This window comes from Cibotium barometz, chromosome 32 (assembly GCF_041138505.1).
Source record: "Cibotium barometz isolate CiBa-2024 chromosome 32, ASM4113850v1, whole genome shotgun sequence".
NCBI classification, from domain to species: Eukaryota; Viridiplantae; Streptophyta; class Polypodiopsida; order Cyatheales; family Cibotiaceae; genus Cibotium; species Cibotium barometz.
This window is the reverse complement of record NC_141077.1, coordinates 30843938-30857409: the sequence shown is the minus strand read 5'-3', so window position 1 is coordinate 30857409 and position 13472 is coordinate 30843938. Positions and strand designations below refer to the sequence as shown.

Below are 13472 nucleotides of genomic sequence, written 5' to 3'. Positions count from 1 at the left end.
CAGGCTCAAGCTCGTTCTTAAGCACCATGAACAAAGAGGGTATTCTTCATATCTCGGGTGCAGCCAACTGCTGTGTACAAAGAGTGATTCAGGAGCAAGTACTAGGTACCACACAAGATTATCATCATAACTTGGGGATCCTTTCCACTCAGAAGTTAATGCAGTCTTCCAGAAGGTCAAATAGCACCACCAAATTTGGACCCCAGCTGCAGCCATCAATTGTGTCACGTGCACGCCCGTGCCATGGCTAATCCTCTGCATGAACAGCATTAATCCATTAAGTCAGCATTTAGCATCAGTAGCATCAGCATCAGCAATACCATCATCCTCATCAGCCATATCATCAACATCATCAACTGCATTAATGAGGGCATGGAGATCCAGTCGGCAGCCTCCATACAGGAGTCGACTAGTAGTAGGAGCATCCACGCAGCCAGCAATGTCCAAGTCAGCCAGTAGTGGGGCATGCCAAAAAGTAGGCATATATATATATACCTAGATGAATCCAGGAACATGCCCAAATTCACCTTTTAGGAACGTGCATGTTATATACTCATGGTAGTCAACCCACAAGACTGTATAACTATCAACTCCATTATGCATGGTATGGACTAGATACTACGACATCCCCACTAATGTCATCAGTGCCTAAGCGTAGCATAAAGGAAGATTTGTCATGACTCATGAAATATGGTGTCCAGCCATTTGGCCGAGAGCAAGACAGTGGGCCGACCAACACCTCAACATTCATATATAAGCATCAAGGCAGCATAAATCAGTCCAAGTCAAGTTCATTTATCAGTCAAGCATTCTCATTAGTCAGTAGAGCATATGTAGGGCCAGAGGTCAAGCCCTTTGGGGCTGACGAAGGGCCTCAGCCATGTACATTCATTAAGCCACCTTTTTGTACAATATTAAACACAAGAAAAACCCTGACACCAATCTCTCTCTCTCTCTCTCTCTCTCTCTCTCTCTCTCTCTCCCCTCTATCTTAATCATGTTTAAGTCGGTATCTTGTTCTTAATCAGGCTTAGGGCTGTGGATCAGTACATCAAGGCTTCTGCGCATGCAACATTGGTATCAGAGCAAAAAGGTGGCTTAATGAATGTACATGGCTGAGGCCCTTGGTCAGTCCCAAAGGGGTTGACCTCTGGCCCTACATATGCTCTACTAACTTATGAGAATGCTTGACTGATGAATGAACTCAACTTGGACTGATTTATGCCTTGATGCTTATATATGAATGCTGAGGTGCTGGTCGGCTTACTGCCCTGCTGTCAGCCAGATGGCTCGACACAATATTCATGACAAATCTTCCTTTAATGCTGCGCTTACTGCTTGGCATGCCCCACTACTGGCTGACTTGGACATTGCTGGCCGACTGGCTGCCTGGATGTTCCTGTTGGGCCAGTGCTGGCAGCCAACTCCTGTATGAAGGCTGCCGACTGGATCTCCATGCCCTCCTTAAAATGGTTGATGATGTTGACGTTGATGCTATGGCTAATGATGATGATGGTACTGCTCATGCTGATGCTACTGATGCTAATGAAGACAATGCTACTAATGCTAAATGCTAACTTAATCAGAGACTAATGCTGTTCATGGTGAGGATTAGCCATGGCACAGGCGTGCACGTGACAAATTGCCTTCGTGTCTTGGGAATCTTAGGTTAGAGGACAGAGAAGATTCTCCTTGTTCAACTAATCTCCATCTCAGTAGGCACAAAACTTACCAAGTTTATATGTGGGATGGACAACCTCCGGTTGCACACATCTCCAACATGGACTAAGGCTGCTTATCTTGGAATAAAGATGCACTTTTCACCTGATGGTTGCCCCTCAGCAGCCAAAATCTTATAACATGTCTCATGGTATTAGGTTTTCCATAAGTGAAAGATATTGCATTAGAAAAGTCTGTGTGACCTCATTCAACATGATAGTGGTCTTCACAAGGTTGGATATCTGTAATTACTTCAATGAGCCACAAGACTTTACCCGCAATTAAACAATCCATCACCATGAACAAGGCACTAGAATGTGCCAAAAGAGATCTCAAGACCATCAACATAGCAATGGTGGCCGAAGATGGGACCACCCCCTCATACAAACCAACAATTGCCTCCCGAAAAGGAATTTTGGACATCTAGCCTCAAGTGCTTTCTAGAGTAATCAAAAGACACTCCAAACAGCCAAAGGCTCCAGGCTTCTGGTATTTTTCCTAGACAGACCCTACCAGATATTTCTTGTAGCTTTCTTCAGTCGGAATACGCAGCGGATATGAGACAAACTGCTGAGAGCACAACGTAGCAAGACACCATAATGAAGATGAGCAAACGCAAGAGAACCACCAGCAGGAGAAAACGCTGAACTGTGTGTGGAAGAGCAAACGCAGAAGAGAGAGAGAATGGCTGTATGAACTCTGCACTATATACAATAGATCCGGTACAATACCCAATGGAAAGTGTGGGGGGGCAAGGGGCCATTTTATATGGCCCCAGGCTGCTAGTCGGCCAGTCCAAAACAGGCCGACAACAGCATATGTGCTCACGACCAGAAACAGCAGCCCACAACCAGCAAAAAACAGGTCGGCCAGGTATCCAGTAGTCAGCCAGGGCTGCACAGCAAGTTGGGTATCAACAAACCAGTCGGCTAGCTACTGAATCAGCTGACAGCCCTCCCACACCCAAGAAAATGGGAAAAAATACATGGAGAGTGAGGAAAAGTGGGGAAACACCAAAACTGGGCGGGCACACCCACAATAGAGGCCCTAGTGTAATGTACAGACAGGAGATGACTACTAACACCCCCTCTCAGCTCTTGGATGTGGAACCAACCCCAGGGAGCTGGAGTGCCGCTGGAGCATAGCCTGAGGTAGAGACTTCGTGAAGTGGTCCACCGCATTGTCCTCCATCGAACAAAACTCTAGCAAGATGTCATCAACAAAAAACTTCTCACGAACAAAGTGACTCTGGATGACCGTGGGTTTCTCATGTGGAAACCAAATCTCACCAAGTAACCTCTGCAACCGCACCACCTCGCACGCAGCACAATAAGCAGTCCGGTACTCTGCATCTGTAGATGACAAGGCAATAGTTGGCTGCCTCTTGCTGCTCCATGAAATAGCTCTTGAGCCGAGGGTAAAACAATAGCCTGATGTAAATCTCCTTGTATCTGGATCTCCTCCCCAATCTGAGTCACTCCAACTATGGAGTCTGACTCCTTCCGTCGTTCCCCCTCAAGGATCACAACAGAGTCCAAGATCCTTTGTACGCTGCAGAAACCGCAAGATCCACAATCCTGCGTCCCAATGAGTCTTCAAAGGCGTCTGGAGAAATGAGCTCAACAGCCCCACCAGGAAGCTCAAGTCCAATCTGGTGTTCAGCAACCAAATCAATGAACCAAACCGCTTTCGAAACAAAGAGGCATCAATCTGGTCACAAGGTTCATCAACTATAACGTTGATATGCCAAGTCCTAGAACCTGCTGCTGAAGACCATATATGGCCTTCTGGAGTCTGTAAACCACCCCCTCTGAACCCGGAACCTCAAAGCCTGGAGGCTGTTCAACATCCTTCTCCACCTACAAGTCACCATCTGCCACTTGCTTGGCTTTCCTACAAGTCCCCTGGGAAAGAGCTTCCTCAACTGTAAGAGGCTCTTTGTCCCGACTGATACGTGACATCAGAGCATAGTTCACCTGTAAAGGCTTCTCTGATTGACGAACGCAAGAACTGGAATGTGCCTGCCTACTGCTGCCAACATCTGGCAAGCCATCCACCATCTAGTCTCGGAAAGCCTATTGCAGCGTATCCACACTCAAGTGGTCATGACGAAACTGCCACATATCACCAAACTGAGAATCTATAAGAGAGAGTGCTGAGAGTTTGTAAATCCCATTCTCCACTCCACCTTCCCATACAACCTGGCCTATCGCTTTGTCTCGGAGAGAAACAAAATGCTCCTCAAACTCCACCCGTACACCAGTCTTGCAAACCTATGCACTGACAACAGATGAAAACCAAGAGATGGGACAAAAAGATCCTGGGAGGAATGCTTCCCCCCTCTGCCATCGGACACGATCTCTAACCTAGCCTCACTGTGAATAGGGATAGTGGACTCGTCACCAATCAAGATGTGACATGCGTGCCTCCGAAGATCCTGTAATAACTCCCGGGAAGGAGTCATGTGCCTGGAAGCACCACTGTCTAGAATCCAATCCCGAGTGTCCCTAGCGGTGAGTCCAACCACCTCCTTGCTCGAAGAAGATGAAACGCCGGTGTCCATAATCTCCAAGTGCACAAAAGCTAGAGTCTTCACAGTTACTGCTGAGGAATCTTCACCCTTTTCGGTGATCCGCTTAGGACATTTTCCAATAATGGCCTTTCTCGCCACAATTGTTGCAGGTCCTCTTTGCCTTCAAGGTGTCACGATCCACATCGGGCTCTTGCTCGGAAGACTTCTCCTGTGAAGACTTCCCTTTGTCCTTACTGCGGCCTTCTGACCGTTGGCCAGTCAAGGCCTTAGAACCTCCACCCTATGAAGGGTTCGAAAAACGCTCTTCCTAGTTCAAGACCATTGGCACAAGCTCCTCCAACGTGATGGTGCTGAGCCTACCACTGGTGATCAAAGAGGAGTAAAATACTGAGTACTGAGAGGGCAAATGGAACAACAACGTGATGGCCATATCCTCTAACGATATCTCTTTCCCTGCCTGGAGAACCTCCCGCTGAAGAGCCTGCAACTTGTTAATGTGCTTCTGCATTGTCGACGACTTTGCAGGATTCATCACCCGCATCTGAACTTCCAAGGAGATCCTCTTCATGGGTGATACCTTGTTTTGTACAGAGAAGCCAAATGCTGCCAAATCCCTATGGCCAGCGTCATATGCTTTATGTGGTTGATCACCTGTGGTGTGCAATTAAGGAAGATGAAAGAACGAACACGAGCATTGACACGATCCCACAGGACACAACTGTGCTCGAGCCTCCCGTTCTTTCCTATTAGAGGGTAATAACTCCCCGTCCTCCAACTCCGGCCGTGTAACACCAACAATAATGAAATCAACCAAGTCATAAGACTCCAATACAGACTCCATCATTACCTTCCATATGCCGTAGTTGTTCCCGTCCAACTGTCTGTCCACCGGGAACGTGGGGAGTGCAGGGATCTTCACGTGCTTCTACGCCATTTCAAGCAACTCTGCCATTGGGGGGGGGGGGGGGGGGTTACTTTGGTCTTGTGAAGGCAGGGTGGGTAGGAAAAAAGATGAAGAAGAGGCTGCAACTAATATGCAAGGTGGATGTCCAATGGTGATGGCTGCCTTCTACCCAATCTCCAAGTCCTGAACAGCCCAAGAGATCTCCAATCAGCACCAAAAAACTAGTAGTCCCGCAAGCTCTTCAAACCTCCCGTAAGCTCCAAGGTCTTCAAGAAATAGTCTCGCAAGCTCTCCAATGTCTCCAACCTTCAAGCCACTTGGGGCTCTGATACCATGTCGGAATACGCAGCGGATATGAGACAAACTGCTGAGAGCACAACGTAGCAAGACACCAACATGAAGATGAGCAAATGCAAGAGAACCACAAGCAGGAGAAAACACTGAACTGTGTGGAAGAGCAAATGCAGAAGAGAGAGAGTGTGCCTGTATGAACTCTGCACTATATACAATAGATCCGGTACAATACCCAATGGAAAGTGTGGGGGGGCAAGGGGCCATTTTATATGGCCCCAGGCTGCTGGTCGGCCAGTCCAAAACAGGCCGACAGCAGCATGCTCACGACCAGAAACAGCAGCCCACGACCAGAAAAAAACAGGTCGGCCAGGTATCCAGCAGTCGGCTAGGGCTGCACAGCAGGTCGGGTATCAACAAACCAGTCGGCTAGCTACTGAATCAGCCGACAGCCCTCCCACACCCAAGAAAATGGGAAAAAATACATGGAGAGTGAGGAAAAGTGGGTAAACACCAAAACTGGGCAGGCACACCGACAACAGAGGCCCTGGTGTAATGTACAGACAGGAGATGACTGCTAACATCTTCTTTCTTGTGATGGTTGATCAAGGGCCGAAGCTGTTCTAAATCTGTCCACAGCCCTGGACAGCTTCTAGATAACTTTGATCCAAGAACCATCAACTGAAGGGACCTCCATAAACAGGTATAACATTTTGGGCAGGACTGATGTAGGTCAGCCAGCTCCAAGCAGTTCCATTAACGTAGATAAGCTGTTAACATGTTCAGCATCCCCAAACAGCAAGAGAGAGGTAAGGAGATGGGCGAACCCCATATTCCCAGCCCATTGATGCTCTGAACAGCCCATATGTGAGGGTATCAACCATCAGTGATGGAGAAAAACAGCCCACCTATGCAAAATGATCGTGCCTGTAGGTTCGCCCCTCCTCCACCTAAGGTTGGGTGGTGGAGAATAGTAGCCCATTTGTTGTGGGATGGAGAGAGAGACAAACCCCACCACCTTCTAATGCATGTGAAAAGTCTGTGTGTGTGGCCAGCTCCCCACTTGCCCAAGTTCTTATGTGGGGTTAAAGGGTGCCCACAATAATGTATTCACATACTTCATAAAGTACATGTTGTCCAAGTCACCAGATGGACATTAATCCCCTTGATCCATGCAGCAATTTGTGTCACAGAGAGTTCCTGGGGTATGTTTTTGACTCTTGTCTATATTTATATTAGAAATTTGCATGGGGACCATGGGTATGGATGACCATACAAATTTCCTGGTGAGAACATTTTGTGGACTTGGCATGATTCCTATGTAATGTAACTTGACATGGTGTTAATTTTGCTTTGCTCATGATAACTTTGATGTGATTCACCATAACTATTTTAGTAAACCATTGGTTGAGGTTAATTACAATAGCCTTTTAAGCTAGCACATTAAGTTGGCCCCTTAAATTGGACTCAATAATGTTTATTAGTTCACGCATGCAATGGCTAACACATGTACTTGCAAGTTTCCTATGCTGCCATGGCAAAATAAAACCCCTTGCTTGTATATTAAATAAAGTCAAGCCCTAAGCTTGCCTTAGAAGGGCGGTCGAGTATGAAAGGAAATCTTATTGGCTAAAGTCATGACGGTCCAATCAATGGGCTTCTCATAAGCCAGTCATGTAAAGAAAGAGTTCTCCACTTCATTATGAAAGAGTGGAAACCTCATCCCTAAGGGCATTCTTAGCCACAGCTAGCTCCTAGCTTCAGCACTCAAGCTTAAGCCCTGTTTTATCCACTATATGGAGCTGATTTGAAACCCTAATCAAGCCCCTTTCTTGCTCAAGCTTTAGGCTTGTTTCTACCCGGACCTTCAGCTCATTTGAAACCCTAAATCAGGCCCCTTGCTCAAAATTTAGCCCTGTTTCTACCCTGATCTTGAGCTGATTTGAAACCCTAAATCAAGCCCCTTGCTTGCTTAAGCTTCAGCCCTGTTTTAATCCTAATTTTGTAAGGGAGGTGCTGTTACAGGTGGGATATTGATTGTAAACTCTTGACAAATCCAATTGCAAGGTTTGATGTTGCCTCAACCAAGCATTACTTGCAAGAGCCAAGCCTACTACACGTAAGGCTATGTGAAGAGGCCGCACGCTCATCATGACAAGACTGAAAATCATTTTCAGAAGAGGGGTCAAATCCAGCTGATGAGTAGCATTCGGGGTTTCTTCCAGGTCGCCACTCTAGTCCTCATGCAGGGTGTCAAAACGGTTTGTGTAAAAGAAGAGAGAACAGGAGGGGAGGGAGGAGGGAATATGCAGTAAAGACAATCCATGTAGAGGGGCAAGTAAGGCCATCTCCTGCTTATTACAAGAGACCATCCCCCTTGAAGCGGTCTTCCTGCCTGCAACTAACAAACAGGACACTACAGGTGCTGTTGCTATGGCTAAGGTTAAATTGGACAAAGCAGTTCCATTAATCTATCAAAAATGTTTTGTTCAAATGAAGGTTTACAGATTTACTGACCATGTTCAAAAAAAATTTAAAAACATTTCCAGTATTCCTTTCAGACCATGTGACCAGCTTCTTTATGTAGATGAACCTTCAAGACCAAGATATACCTGCATCAAGTAAGCGCAACCTTGCCGTGTCAAAGATGCTAATGGCTCACTCTTTGAATAATCTGAAATTCGTTGTCGAACAACTCCCCGCACCTGTAATACATGATAATCATACCAGATTGAAGAAATGTAAAATGTACAAAGAAGACCTGTTGTGCTATTTGAAAGACTCACTACATGTCTCTGTCGAATGCACATACAAAGCTAGACAAAAACAGTTTAGGTGGAAAAGTACATACAAGAGACAACCGCTGCTCACAGTAAAGGGAATGGCAATCTGCAAGAATCTGTGCATATTCTGCCCTTGAACTCCTACTCTCAATCTCCTCCATCAATGGCTTGATCTGTGCAAAAAGAAGCTCAAAGTTTACCACCTTTGCTGCTGTTATGCAAACTTAATAGTACTGAAAAAGGTGCCAATTTAGTGGAAGTTTTACCTCATTAGCTGCTGCTTTGAAGCGCACATAAAGAACTGATGTTTCTGCTGCCTCAGACAAAGCTGCTTTCCCATGAACAGAAGCACTTTCTTTGATACCTGCTTGTACCTGTTTCAAGGAGAAAAGATTAATACACCTAAGTTCTTCTAGGATACATAGGTGAAATGCTCCTACCACACGGGTATAGTGAACAAACAAAATCCAGAAGGCAATAAGGTTTGCTAAATAGACAGCTAGATTCCTGCAGCTACAAATGTGCTCCCAGATCTGTTCTCAAATGACACTCCATGAAAGGAGAAGAGAACTTTTAGGATCCTACAAATTTAAGATATTTTGGGAAAGTGAGTAGGCGTTCTAGCTCTACCCCCAGAAAAAAGGTCTCTATATATTCTTATAGGCTTCCCTTGACTAGTGGCACTATGAAAGATTTCATTGTCTTTGACTTTCGTATGATTCACCATTTTGCTAGACGTTAGAGATTTAAAAAGGGGTTCGCAATCAATATCCCCTGAAAGCTTTACGCACGCTTTAGTCCATTCATGATGATGTATGGACTTCAGCCTACAGCACCACTAGCGACTAGGCTTGCTACTACGCCCCAAAAGGATGAATATCAGTTATCTTTCCAAGCGCGCCAAGGAGGCTAGCCTGTAAAAGATCCTTGAGCTATCTGCGCGCAGGGCAGCTACCAACAATCTTGCACACCAAAGTGGAGGCCTCTAAGGATGCGACTGTCAAAGCGAGGAGTTGGAGGTCCACTTCTGAAAAGGATAGGCAAGGGATGGCCGCCTTGGGTCGGGGATGACGCAGCGGCTGCCATGGAGTCCTCCTGGGGGTTGAAGACCAGAAGAGGCCGAATCTTGCTGGAGGAAAAAACTGCCCAACAACTGGAAACCTGCTTTTAGATCACTGCTGAGGAGAGGTGAGAAAGGAAGAGCAAGCAGGAGTAGGAAAAATCAAAAGGACCAGCGGACGGGCAGCTGAGAGAAAAGGGAAAAAATTGCCACCAGGGGGGGGGGGGGGTGTTTGGGGATGGCCGAGGGCAGGGGGGCGCTAGCAAGAGGCGACGAAGGGGAGCAGCGCGCAGGAGAGGAGAAGGCGGAAGGAAGTGGGGGCAGGGCGCAGGCTCAGAGGAGGGGAGCGGCGGCTGGCATAAGGGGGAAGACGCAAGGGGCTGGGCGAAAAAGGGGGGGGCGGGGGGGGGGAGCGCTCACAGCACACTGCTCTACCTGACCAAATGACGGCTTGATTTGTAGCTCAAATTCTTGAGAGGGGTGTGCCATTAGGTGAAAAATTTCAGGACTGCTTTCAAGAGCTTGCTAGCGATTTGCTCGGATGCAGCTTCCTCCCTACTGAGCAATCCTGGAGCTTTCTTTGAAACATAGCAGCCACAGAATAGGAGTAATGTTGCTTTTGGAGAAGGCTACAATGTCTTGTTGAGGTCAATACACGTCTGCTTGCAGGGGCATTGCACACACCAGATAGAAGAAATCTGAGGCAGGGGAAAAGGAGAGGAGGAAAGGGGGGGCAGGGGACGGGGAGGAGGAGGAGGAGGAGGAGAGGGGGGTGGGGGTGGGAGTGGGAGTGGGAGTGGGAGTGGGAGTGGGGGGGGATGTCAAGCTCTGACACCTTAGAAGTAGCTATCGATTTGGTAAATTTGGCTAACTGGTAGTTTAAGATAACTTTCTGAACTAAAGCCACCACTCACAGCTTTCTGTCAACCTTTGCACAGCCGCAACCAAGGGAAACATTGAATGGGAAACCAAATATAAGCATATTTATCAATCATAAAGAGGAATTCAGCTTTTCCATGAGAACAGTAAACTCTTAGGTTCATCTCACAATAAAGCTAAAAATAAGATCAAATAACGCTTAAAATTCAAGCAATTCATCAGCTGGGAAAGTTGACTGAAAGTGTCGCTAGCGTTGAGGTACCTGCTGTGATGCCATTTTGAACACTCCAAGTACATGTGTTCTCACCATACTCAAAGCTCGAGACTGTTCAGATACATAATGTGTAAGCAATTCCATCAGATGGCTTTATCGTTATAGTTACTCCAATCAAGTTTGTTCCCAACAACAAACTCTAAATCAGAAATGCAGTCTAGTTGGACATAAGAAAAAAATCCGATCATAAAATTCCTTATCTATGTTCTCATTAAGACATATGCTGCCGTTTGGGTTTCAGAGGACTCTAGACACTAATGGGTGGATCGGGAAGAAAACAAAGAAGGAAAGCGATTAAATTCCTTAAAAATTGAAACCATTGACAAACAGGACCAAAGACAAAGAATCAACAAGAAAAAACAAACTCCTCGGTGTGAGTAGCCATGCACAAATAAAGAATAACCAGAAAACTAGATGCATTGAGTTTTAAGAGTTTCAAAAGGCAGCAAAAACCACACCTCTACCTGAATTTATTAAGCCCATTGAAAATGAATATACACCGATGGAAAGCTAAAGTTTTTTCCCAAATTTAACAAAAACCAAAGTGCTATCTTCACTCCATGAGAAACTACTCACAAGGATTCAAACAATCATGCACAGCATATAGACTATGTGCTATGGCATTCCCACTCATAACATCAGCACTTGCACATTCACACAAAAAGATATGTCCACCTTAGTCTGACAAAAGAAATGAATACCCACCGACCAAGAAAAAAAAAAGTTTCCCAAGGTTTTTTGGGGTAAGGAGCAGCATACAAAAAGATAGCCTATGAAACTTACTCAGGCTGTTGATGACATGAATTCAAAGTAGCGCAATAAAATTCAAAGTTAACATTATGGCACATGATCTTTTATTGATATTTTCACGAGAAGATAGCTGTCAAAAAGCAGCAGAAAACTTATCATCTGGGGAAAGAAACAATTGATACCTGTAGTTGCCGAAATTTTACAACATATACAGCTGAATCAGCATACTGTGGATTATTGTTAACATACCTGTCACAAAATAATCATACTGATCAGATATATATTCCTGGAAAAAAAAAGAAAGAAATATACTGGCCACTTTTTTGCAAGATAAACTGTAAATTTTGCTTGGGCAATATTTTAAGTTTCAAAGGGTCCTTACGATATGCACTCATCGAGATGTTTCAACAAAGGAAGGAAATGTCCACTTGCAACACTCATTGTAGGAGCATAAAACTGTGTAGCTATCTGATTGCACAATGCAAAAAGAAATGTCAAGTCTATGGCAGAGTAAACAAATTAGTAAACATGACATGTCACGTGTAAAATGTTTGTCTAACAAATGCACACTACAGCATCAACATGAGGCCCATTGAAAGTTCTTGCCGAAACACAACTTTAGACATTTATTCCTTTTAAAAAGATAACCATATCCTCAAATTTATTTTTCTGGGACTTTGAGAGAAAGAAAGAAAGAAAGTTGTATTAAACGTCTAGACCCAATGGGTCTATGAGACCAAAAGTGATACAATAGTGTCCATGTAATCTCATCATGGTACAAAAGAAAACAAAGACAAGAGCTATGAGCTGGGAATGTCAAATCTGAGCCATATGATATAAAATGGCATCATCATCATCAAATAGCCTGTGGAGCTAAACCCCCGGTAGAAGGAGGGAGCCATCAAGGATATCAAGCATGGGCGTAGCCTGTAGAAGACTCTGTAGATCCATTGGGCGCAGGAAGGTGGCCCTATGCCTCTCCAAGATCTCCTCAATCTAGGGCTGATGTCTGTGTTGCTCGCGAGGTCCAGGGAGTCTGGGACGTCGGGCTCGTTGTAGTGCCGTGGCCCAATCTAGAGTCACACCAAAGTGGGGTCAAGCGAGAGGTCGGGCACTCCAAAATGTGTGGCTTGATGAGGCTGTGGGTATGTCGTCCATGGCTAGTGTGGTGTCCTCTTGTGGCCGGAAGAACTCAGTGATGGTAACCAAGGGCCGGGGTGGATGTCTCCCACCGGGTCTTGGCTCCCTAATCCGCGAGTTTCTGTGGCGAGCGGGCAAGAGAGAGAGAGAGAAAGAGGGAAGAAAGAAAATTAAATTAACGTTTACGAGTGAAATGCCAAAGCTGATCCCAATACAAAGAGCGTCAAGCTCTCACATCACCCTAAAATATCCCGCATAGGGCGTGCATCATGGTAAGCTGAGCCGGTGGGAGAAAGTCCTTTGGTGGTGGGAAATGATGGCTTTGATCCTCTTGTGGTGACACGAGCGTGGGTGGGGGCCATGGGGTCAAGGGCATCGGGCTCTACATAGCTCGATGGCTCTGTCTAGTGTCACTTCTCTCGGCCGAGCTCCTGCATCAACCTAGAGGTCGAGTGTAGTGGGTGGATCAGCTTTTAGGGCTCTAGTCTAGAATAAGTCAGTGAGAGCTCTCTGTGCTGGTCCTCGAGCGGGTGCAACTGGTCTGAGCTGCAATAAGGACTCCCTGTGTCTACGGAGCTCCAGAAGGAAGAACCCCAAGAATCTCTGGTTTGGGAAATCCATGATCTTGGAAAGTGTTCCAAATCCGTCTCCAAAGAGGTAGTGGAACCTCCCCCTGATCTCATAGTATGCTAGGCACTGGCATATATAGTGGGCCTCTGTCTCGGCCTCTGTGTGACAAAGCTTGCATATCCTGTCTTCTGGTGCAACTGCCCCCGGCCCATATCTGGCTGTCTCCACTCTCAACCAATGGGCTGAGATGCGGATCTGTCCAATTGCACATCACACCCCAAATCTGTCCATGTAGCACGGGCGTATGATGAAACCGTCCTCTGTCAAGCGAAGAAGATGATATCTCTAGAAGGCCATCTTCATCGCTAGGGGCTGAACGGGTGAACGCCAAGTCCTCCTAGCATCCAGTCTCACAATGTCCTTCCTGATGACCCTGTTCAGCTCTGTGCAGCTGAGAGTAAAGGAGGGGGCATATTGTACTGAAACGAGGGGAGTGCCCCCATCTGTATGCCATGTATACCGAACCAAGTGCTCACTTGTGCATACCAACATTGCGTATCTCCGTTTGC

At 46.1% G+C, this 13472-nt stretch overlaps 1 protein-coding gene across 6 annotated transcripts in view; it reads right to left on the bottom strand.

Moving 5' to 3' along the window:
• LOC147620079 (sec34-like family protein) overlaps positions 1 to 13472 on the bottom strand; it is a 114987-nt gene that overhangs the window by 25108 nt on the left and 76407 nt on the right. For all 6 annotated transcript variants that reach the window (XM_086772246.1, XM_086772247.1, XM_086772250.1 and 3 more), the window contains 6 exons: positions 11576 to 11661; positions 11376 to 11442; positions 10432 to 10494; positions 8497 to 8604; positions 8299 to 8403; positions 8060 to 8152 (listed from right to left, as the gene is read on the bottom strand). In XM_086772246.1, coding sequence (XP_086628372.1) covers positions 8060 to 8152; positions 8299 to 8403; positions 8497 to 8604; positions 10432 to 10494; positions 11376 to 11442; positions 11576 to 11661 — 522 coding nt within the window. The remainder of the gene's footprint in view (positions 1 to 8059; positions 8153 to 8298; positions 8404 to 8496; positions 8605 to 10431; positions 10495 to 11375; positions 11443 to 11575; positions 11662 to 13472) is intronic.